The 10,318-nt window shown below is 43.3% G+C and overlaps 1 protein-coding gene across 1 annotated transcript; it reads left to right on the top strand.

Moving 5' to 3' along the window:
* Positions 1-1,948: 1,948 nt before the first annotated feature.
* LOC141583874 (tripartite motif-containing protein 60-like) lies at positions 1,949-10,199 on the top strand. The gene is given in 3 exon segments (XM_074395685.1): positions 1,949-3,013; positions 8,879-9,259; positions 9,261-10,199. Coding segments are annotated over 3 exon segments (2,385 nt in total).
* The last annotated feature ends 119 nt before the right edge of the window (positions 10,200-10,318 follow it).

The raw sequence follows: 10,318 nt of genomic DNA, 5'->3' as shown, positions 1-10,318 counted from the left end.
GTTGACCAGGATGGTCTCGATCTCTTGACCTCGTGATCCACCCGCCTCGGCCTCCCAAAGTGCTGGGATTACAGGCTTGAGCCACCGCGCCCGGCCTCTCTCTCTGTATTTTTAATAGACCGTCTGTTTCCCCATGTTGACCAAGGTGGTCTCGATCTCTTGACCTTGTGTTCTGCCCGCATCTACCTCTGAAAGTGTTGGAATTACAGGAGTGAGCCACTGCACCTGGCTACAATTTATTTATTTTTGTTTATTTATTTATTTTTTATTGAGATAGAGTTTCATTCTTGTTGCCCGGGCTGGAACACAATAGCACTCTCTCAGCTCATTACAACCCCTGCTCCCTGGATTTAAGTGATCCTCCTGCCTCAGACTTCCAAGTAGCTGGGATTACAGGTGCCTGCCACCACTCCTGGTGAAGTTTTTTTTTTTTTTTTTTTTTTTTTTTTTGAGATGGAGTTTCGCTCTTGTTACCCAGGCTGGAGTGCAATGGCGCGATCTCAGCTCACTGCAACCTCCGCCTCCTGGGTTCAGGTAATTCTCCTGCCTCAGCCTCCTGAGTAGCTGGGATTACAGGCATGCCCCACCATGCCCAGCTAATTTTTTGTATTTTTTTTTAGTAGAGACAGGGTTTTACCATGTTGGCCAGGATGGTCTCGATCTCTTTGACCTCGTGATCCACCCGCCTCGGCCTCCCAAAGTGCTGGGATTACAGGCTTGAGCCACCGCGCCCAGCAAAGTTTTGTATTTTTAGTAGAGAGTGGGTTTCACCATGTTGACCAGGCTGGTCTCAAACTTCTGACCTCAGGTGATCTGCCTACCTCTGCTTGCCAGTGTGATAGGAATACAGGGGTGAGCCACCATGCTCAACTCACAAGGGATTTTACAGCTTTGAGATGTAGCAGAAGTGGAAGATGGGCTACAAAAAAGAGTAAGGGAGAAGCTGGTCTAGCTTGGAGACAGTGACACAGAGACAAGAAAGCTCAGCTTTTCATTTAATTTTCTTTTATCTAAGACACAATCTTGCTCTGTTGCCTAGGCTCCAGTTTGTTGGTACACTAAACATCACTGCAACCTCAGCCTCACAGGCTCAATTGATCCTCTTATCTGAGCCGCCCTAGGAGTTTGGACTGCAGGTATGAGCCACTAGGCCTGGCTCACTTTTGTATTTTTTTCATAGAACTCGGTGTGGTCATGTTGTCCAGACTGTCAGCCTTTTCAATAATGTTTTCTACTGGAGAACATCTAAAGTGTATAATGTCGTAGCAAAATTACCGCAACAAACACTGCGTATCCACTAAAAATTGATATCCCAATTTCTATACTTTGCAATGCTGCGTGGCAAACCCAGGATCACATGTAATCTTAAGGGTAAATATTGCACTATGAATGTCTAAAATATAGAGCCTGTTTTAAATATTAAGATTGTAATAGCCTTATCAGAAATCGTAACTAAAGAATACATATGAGATTTCCTCTATCTCAATAGATTTTATTGTTAGAGGGGTTTATACAGAAATAATAAAAATTATTTAGGCATTTGTTTTCATGGATATACATGTTCTTCATTGCCTTAATAGATCTTCTTTTTTCTCCTTTTGTTGAAGACAGCTGCCTTCTGTTCCGTTGAAAGTCCCACACTCTGGAGTATTTTACGTGGTCATTAGTTTCCGCTGTCTCTTGGAACTGTGGCTTTTTCTGAGAAAGACCACGAGAGAGCCCAGCTTGAATCTGAGTAAAGGAGGATCTGGTGTCAAGAGATCAGCCGGTGCCCTGGGCCCTCCCTCCCGTGGGAGCTGCTTCTAGAGCCAAAGGGAAAGAAACAGACTCAGGCCTGTGAAGTGCTTGCGGGAGAGAACTCAGGAGGCGCCAGCTTCTCACCTTCCCTCCTTCCCGGAGGATCACACCTTCTGAAGGGAGTCTCCCCGCGCAGATCCCTCCCTGCACCATGGCCTTCCAAGGGATCCTTGCTGAGCTCCAAGCAGACGCCAGCTGCCCCATCTGCCTGGGTTACCTCAAGGACCCAGTCACCACTCATTGTGGGCACAACTTCTGCCGCTCCTGCATCCACCAGCGCTGGGAAAACCTACTGGACATCTTCCCCTGCCCCGTGTGCCTCCACCACTGCCCCGAAGGGACCCTCGGGAGAAACACCCAATTTGGCCGCATGACTGATGCGGTTCAGCAGCTTCCCGACATGAGGAGGAAGAGCAAACGGCAGGAGGAGGAGCCCCTGTGTGGGAAGCACTGCCAGCGTCTGACCCTGTTCTGTGAGAAGGACCTGGAGCTGTTGTGTCCCCAGTGCAGGGTCTCCTCTGACCACCAGCACCACCCCCTGCTGCCCATTGAGCAAGCTGCAGCCAAATACAGGAGAAGGCTCAAAAGCTACATTCAGCCACTAAAGGAGGAAATTGAAGACGCCAAGATGCGACGTGAAGCGACGATTTTGAAATATTTGAATGAGAAAAGAAAAATAGAAATAAGGAGGAAGGAATTACACTCTGAATTTGAAGAAATTAAGGCTCCCTTGGTAAAGGAACAGTCTGCAATTTGTGACTCTTTACTTGTTGAAGAGAAGGATGCTTACGAAAAACTCACTGAAAACCAAAGACAAATTTCAGACCATTTATTTGTACTACAAAATCTGTTAAAAGAAGTAACGGAGAAGTGTTTTCAGGGAGACCTGGATGTGCCGACAGGTATTGAGAACATCTACAACACCTGTGAAAACCTGAAAGCCCCTGCAGTCTGCTCACATGAATTCAAGAAGAAGAGCTTGGGGCTCCTTCCGCATTATTTTGGCCTCCAAAGAATGATGAGCACATTTCAGGAAGATTTGACGCTAGACCCGGAAACAGCCCACCCTAGTCTTACTATCTCAAGAGACAGAAAGAGTGTGATCTTTAGTAGGATGCATCCAGGCTTTATCGACAATCCTGAGTCATTGAGTTTTTACCCAGCTGTCCGGAGCTGTGAGGGCTTTGATGCTGGGAGACACTTTTGGCACGTGGAAGTGAGAGGCACAGGTGCATGGACCCTTGGTGTGTGTAAAGAATCATTTCCCACAGATGGTCTGAGATCGCCAACCCCACGGATGGGGTGCTGGGAAATTCGGCAATTCTGTGGTTCATGCAGTACAACGAATACAGAAGTCCAGCAAATAGGCGTTTTTCTGGACTATGAGTTGGGACAGGTTTCATTTTATAATTTAAAAACCAGATCACATGTGTACACTTTCACTGATAAGTTTACAGAAAAGCTTATGCCTTATTTCTCTGTTGACCCTTCTTCGCAAGCTGTCACAATCAGTATTGTCATAGACCAGTGATGGGCTCCTTAGAGAGCCCTTTGCCTGTGGCTGTCTTTTCTTCCTGTGTTGTTGCAGGGCATTTGTAATAAAGCCTCTGATTCCATGTTTATGTTTGACTCTAGATATTTTGGGGGGACTCACTTTTCTCTCTTCCCTTCTGCGCACCTGAAGAAGCCGATGAGAAAGTCTGGGTGCATCCTCTGTTGCTGCAGGTGACAGGCTCATCCCCAGGTAGTGGAGAACCCTTTCAGCAGCCCCACCCCTGAGCACCGTCACAGCCCCAAACTAGTCTCCTGTTTCTGCTCTCTCAAGTCATTTTTGGATCAACTCTGTAGATCCGCTGCTCTCCCCATAAACCTCACTACAGGAAGGAGAGCCCATTTCTCACAATCCTGGAGTGTGTGGCATTAGCAGTCTCAACACTAAAACAAATTGTCAGGGAGGGTCCACCCTATCTATGCAAACTGAGCCCTAGAGAGGCCATTGTGAGCAGGATTACCCAGACGTTGGCCACCACTGTCAGGGAATTTCTGTTCTTGCTCTGCTCTGCTCACTGGCTCTGTGCCCCATCACAAGCCTGCACCTTCAGCTCCGCTGCTTTGTGCTGCTTTTACTGACTTCAGCTGAGGCTCTTTCAGAGATTTATATGACTTAGTCAGTAATTTAGAAATATTTTGGTATTTAAGAGCAGGAATATGCATTCAGGCCCCTTTTTATATCTCCCAGAGTCATGAATTTCAGTCCAGACATATCGCTGTGTATTTTATAATGTAAAAAACACACCCTGCGGGTATACTTTCACTGACACCTTTACAGAAATGCATGCCTTATTTCTCTGTTGAACCTTCTTCACAACCTGCTACAATTAGTATTGTCATAGACAATCATCACCTCAAATGACTACTATGTCTTGTCAAACATAGTCACCTTAAAAGAAACAACCTGTAAAGTGTACTCAATGTCTAAACAAAGAAAAAAGAAAAAAATAATGGACAGGAAAGTCAAATAAATGCAGAATAAAAAGCAAGAAAAATGCAACCAAATTCAAGGCATAAGGAGAGGACAAAACACAAACAACCTCGTAAGAGAAGTTCCTAAGTTTCAACTTCTGTTGAAAATACAAAATTTACCGAAAGAATCTACACAAAAGATTAAAAGGTGATGGTTGACTTTTCTTTCCCTGTAACTTGGATGATAATTGAACATGAACATCTGTTGAAATGCACCAATTGGAAAACTTTCATATATTTAATCTTTTGCCTTTAGTTAGTTAACCAAGGATCCCTCTGATTTTAAATGATGAATCTGGCCAGGTACAGTGGCTCAAGCCCAGCTAATTTTGTGTTTTTAGTAGTGACGGGGTTTCTCCATCCCAGCACTTGGGGAGGCTGAAACGGGTGGCTCACCTGAGGTCAGGAGTTTGAGACCAACCTGACCAACACAGGGAAATCCCATCTCTACTAAAAATACAAAATTAGCTGGGCTTGCTGGCACATGCTGGTTGTCCCACATACTTGGGAGGTTGAGGCAAGATAATACCTTGAACCCAGGAGGCAGAGTTACTGCGAGCTGAGAACGCGCCATTGTACTCCAGCCTGGGCAACAAGAGAGAAACTCCATTACAAAAATAAATAAATAAATAAAAAGAAAAAGAAATGATGAATTCTCCATTACCTTAATGATGTTACTAAACATAAAATGGAGGTAAAAGAGTTATCCTTTGTCTTAACCATGAGAATCACTGGTTTCCCTAAATGTTCCAAGATGAGAGCACACACTGGAATGATATATAGAGAGAAAATAAACAGATACAGTAAGTAATGTGCAATTAAATTCAGTCTTTTGCATTTTTAATAGCTTCACAAAATGGGATTCAATGGATGTTCCTGACCCCAGTGAAAAAAGATGATATGACTAAATATTAGTTAAAATAGGATATTCAAATTTTTTTTTTTTTTTTTTTTTTGAGACGGATTTTCGCTCTTGTTACCCAGGCTGGAGTGCAATATTAATTTTAGTGAACAAGAATATGTTACACAGCCTTTAGAAAACAAACAGTAAAATGACAAAAGTAAATCCCCTCTTATCAGTTATTATTTTAAATGTAAATGGCTTACATTCTTTCTCCAAAGGCAGATTGACAGAATGGTTAAAGAGTGAAGGACTGGGCCGGGCGCGGTGGCTCAAGCCTGTAATCCCAGCACTTTGGGAGGCCGAGATGGGTGGATCACAAGGTCGAGAGATCGAGACCATCCTGGTCAACATGGTGAAACCCCGTCTCTACTAAAGATACAAAAAATTAGCTGGGCATGGTGGCACGTGCCTGTAATCCCAGCTACTCAGGAGGCTGAGGCAGGAGAATTGCCTGAGCCCAGGAGGCGGAGGTTGCGGTGAGCCGAGATCGTGCCATTGCACTCCAGCCTGGGTAACAAGAGCGAAACTCCGTCTCAAAAAAAAAAAAAAAAAAAAAAAAAAAAGAGTGAAGGACTGAGGTACAAATTCATTGACGTCAACAAGCAATAGGCATGTTGGGAGCAGTGGCTCATGTCTGTAATCCCAGCACTTTAGGAGGCCGAGGCAGGCAGATCACCTGCAGTCCAGAGTTCAAGACCAGCCTGGACAACATGGCGAAAACCCATCTCCACATAATATACAAAAATTAACTGGGTGTGGTGGTGTATACCTGTTGTCCCAGCTACTCAGGAGGCTGAAGCAGGAGAATCACTTGAACCCAGGAGGTAGAGACTGCAATGAACCAAGAACCTGCAACTGGGCAACAGAGCAAGGCTCTACCTCGTGAAAAAAAAAAAAAAAAGAACCAGTAAAGCCATTGGCAAATCTTGAATGTGGGGTAGTCTAGGACATAGGTGGAGGCAGGGAACATTTTTCTAGATTGAAAAAGATTTAAAAGAACTAATAAGCAAATGCAATTCATGGCTCTTGTTTGGTTTCAGATGACAAGAGATCTAGCAGAAAGTTCCTTTGGCCGGCCGGGCACGGTGGCTCATGCCTGTAATCCTAGCACTTTGGGAGGCCGAGGTGGGTGGATCACCTGAGGTCAGGAGTTCAGACCAGCCTGGCCATATATATATATATATATATATATATATCGAGAGAGAGAGACAGAGAGAGACAGAGAGACAGAGAGACAGAGAGAGAGCAGAGTTTCACCCTTGTTGCCCAGGCTAGAGTGCAATGGCATGATCTTAGCTCACTAAACCTCTGACTCCTAGGTTCAAGTGATTCTCCTGCCTCAGTGTCTCGGGTAGCTGGGATTACAGGCATGCACCACCACACTGGGCTAATTTTGTATTTTTAGTGGAGATGGAGTTTCTCCATGTTAGTCAGGCTGGGTTAGGTAGCTTGCAAGGTTTGATGGAGGAATCTGACTTGCTTAAAATCAGGTACCTGTAGGTGTCTTGAAAGCAAACCAGGAAGTCTTGATCCCTCACTTTTATTTTGAAAGCATCAGACCTAAAGAAAGTTTGAAAGGCTGGGTATCCTTATACTTTTTTCCTGGATTCACCCCATTGTTAACTGTTTGTTACATTCATGTTTTCTCTGTTTATTTATGTTTTTGTTTGTTTGAGACACAGTCTCTCTGTGTCACCCAGGTTGGAGTGCAATGGTGTCATCTCAGCCCACTGCAACCTCCACCTCCTAGGTTCAAGCAATTCTCCTGCCTCAGCCTCCTGGGTAGCTGGAATTACAGGCATGCACCACCACACCTGGCTCACTTTTTATTTTTAGTGGAGACGGGGTATCTCTGTCAGGCTGATCTCAAACACCCGACCTCAGGTGATCTGCCCACCTTGGCCTTAAAAAGTGCTGGGATTAAAGGTGTGAGCTACCATGCTTGGCTATATATTTTGTTAATTGTGGAAATTTCTGAAAGTTTCAGATTTCCAGATGGCTTCCTGCTGTGTATTAATATGGATCTCCTAACAATGAAGCCATTTATTTATGTATTTATTTTTTGAGATGGAGTGTCGCTCTTGTTACCCAGGCTGGAGTGCAACGGCGCGATCTCGGCTCACCGCAACCTCTGCCTCCTGGGTTCAGGCAATTCTCCTGCCTCAGCCTCCTGAGTAGCTGGGATTACAGGCACGCACCACCATGCCCAGCTAATTTTTTATATTTTTAGTAGAGACGGGGTTTCACCATGTTGACCAGGATGGTCTCGATCTCTTGACCTCATGATCCACCCACCTCAGCCTCCCAAAGTGCTGGGATTACAGGCTTGAGCCACCGCGCCCGGCAAAGCCATTTATTTTTTACTATAATTTTATTGTACCTAATTTAACACTGGTAGAACATTATGTGAGATGGAGTCCATACTAAGTTTCTTACACTTATTTCTTCCCAATTCTCTCTTTATCTTTCTTTCCTTCCTTCTTTCTTTCTTTCTTTCTTTTCTTTCTTTCTCTTCTTTCTTTCTTTCTTTTTTTTAATATATGGTTTCACTCTAGTGCCCACGGTTTAGTGTTGTCCTACAATCTCGGCTCACTGCAACCTGTATCTCCCAGGGTCCAGCGAAGTGATTCTCCTGCCTCAGTCTCTCAGGCAGCTGGGATTACATGCACACGCCACCTTGCCCAGCTAATGTTTTGTATTTTTAGTAGAGATGGAGTTTCACCATGTTGATCAAGCTGGTCTTGAACCCCTGGCTGCAAGGGAGTCATACATCTTGGCCCCTCAGTGTTGTGATTCCAGGTGTTAGCCACCATACCGGGCCTGTTTCCAGCATTTTTTTAGTTCTTTGTTGTTGTTGCTGTTAAATTTCAAGATTTCAGATCCAATCAGATATCACATGTTGTATTTTTCACGTTTCTTTCCTCTCCTTAAATCTGGAAATCTTTTTTATGATTGTTTTTCGTATAATTGACAATTTTATAGAATACATACCAGTTGTCTAGTAGGATTGCTCCACAATCTGAATTAATTTTCTCATGGTTAGCTTGAAAGTCAATATTTTTGGAAAGACTATGATATGAGCAATGCTGTAAAGTTGCCATTGCATTCTACCAAGAAGCACGTAAGTTTGTTCCACATTTTTAACATTGTGTGTGTGTGTGTGTGTGTGTGTGTAAGTAATGTATGGTGCGAATCTCTGCGATATTAATATCTTGTTTCTCCAAGAACATCCACCCAGTGATTTCAGCATTCTTTGATGATTCCTGTGTGAATGTTTAATACATTTGTGATTATGTAATCAGATTTGTAATGTTTTGTCTTTTCTCACTCATAGGGAGGATTCCTTATCTTAGACCTGAGTCTACTTTCTTGAGGAAAACTTGACTTTATTTCATTAAGAGGGAAGAGCAGCAACCCAGCTAATACGTTGAAATGTGCAATAGGCCGCAGGCTGTGAAGTATTCATGGCCGTAGACTCTGAAGCTAAGGAGCTGAGAAGTTTCTAGAAGCTGCCATCTACATGCCAAAGCAGTAAAACTGAAAGCCAATTCAAATTTCAAAGTCTGGGGGAAGATATGTACTGCTTACTGGGACTTAAGTCTAGAGAGCTAGGCCTTATTAAAATAATTACTTTACCTACCATCTTTGTTCAAGGCTCAATGGCTGACCTTCAAGCAGTGGCTAGCTGTCCCGTCTGTCTGGATTACTTGCTTTCCCTGCCCTTTTTGCCACGTTTGCTGTCCCGAAAGGAAATTGACAAGCAATCCTCAACTGGGTCATTTGACTGAAATTGCTAAGCAACTCCAGATAAGAAGCAAGAGAAAGCGGCAGGAAGAGAAGCATGTATGTAAGAAGCATAATCAGGTTTTGACCTTTTTCTGTCGGGAAGACCTAGAGCTTTTATGTCCAAGGTGCCGTTTCTCCACTGATCACCAGCTTCACTGTGTTCGGCCCAGAAAGAAGGCTGCCTCCCATCACAGGAAAAAATTGGAGGAATACAATGCTGCATGGAAGGAGGGAGTGGAACTAACTGAAAAAAATCATAACTGTACAAACCAGAAAATCGTTAGAACTGAAGAAAAAGGTAAAACATAAGGAAGAAGAAGTCAGGTCTGAATTTGAGCAACTTAGGTTATTTCTCCAAAAGGAGCAAGAGACTGTTCTTGGGCAATTACAAGCTGAAGAGACGGATATTTTAGCACAACTAAATGAAAGCCTAAGAAAATTCTCAGATCATACCTCCTCATTAAAATATCTACTAAAGGAGATAGAGAGCACATATGTAAAGCCAGGACTGGAATTACTGGCAAATGTTAAGGATATCTATCACAGGTACAAAAATTTCAAATTCCCTGAACCTTTTTCATTCAGATTAAAAGAATACGGTTACCGTCTGCCTCCACAATATTCTGGCCTATAGAAAATTATCAAGCGATTTCAAGTAGATGTAATTCTAGATCCTGAAACAGCACATCATAAACTTGTAGTGTCAGCAGATAGGAAAACTGTGCGCTATGGAAATACAGTGCAAAACTTACCTTCAAACCCAACAAGATTTTATCGCCTCCCAGCTGTTGTGGGTTCTAAGGGCTATAGTAGTGGCCGGCAGTACTGGGAAGTAGAAGTGAAAGACAAGCCTGAATGGATCCTTGGTGTCTGTGATGACTCTCTTCCCAGAAGGAGGAAGCGCTCACCAACATTAGTACAGAATGGATTGTGGGGAATTCGGCGATCTGGTCGGGATAATTATATTGTATTGGGTCATGAGGAAATTAATCCGCTGCCAAAAGTAGCACCTAGTAAGATTGGCATTTTTTTAGACTATGAAATGAGTGAGATTTCCTTTTATAATGTGAATGATAGCTCTCTACTGTATACTTTTAATAATGATTTTACAGGGCCACTTTGGCCTTATTTTTATACTGGAATGGACTCAAAACCTCTTAAAATTTCTAGAGTAAAAGATTGTGAATAAATAGCTGTTTGAAAACTGTCATTTTTTTTACACCTAGCAAACATGATAGAGCCAGTGAATCTAGTTTTGCTAATTCTGTATTTTCTGCTATTTTTCCCACCAAAGAAACCGCAGAATTG

Source organism: Saimiri boliviensis, chromosome 3 (genome assembly GCF_048565385.1).
Source record: "Saimiri boliviensis isolate mSaiBol1 chromosome 3, mSaiBol1.pri, whole genome shotgun sequence".
NCBI classification, from domain to species: Eukaryota; Metazoa; Chordata; class Mammalia; order Primates; family Cebidae; genus Saimiri; species Saimiri boliviensis.
This window is presented reverse-complemented; position numbering and strand designations above follow the sequence as displayed.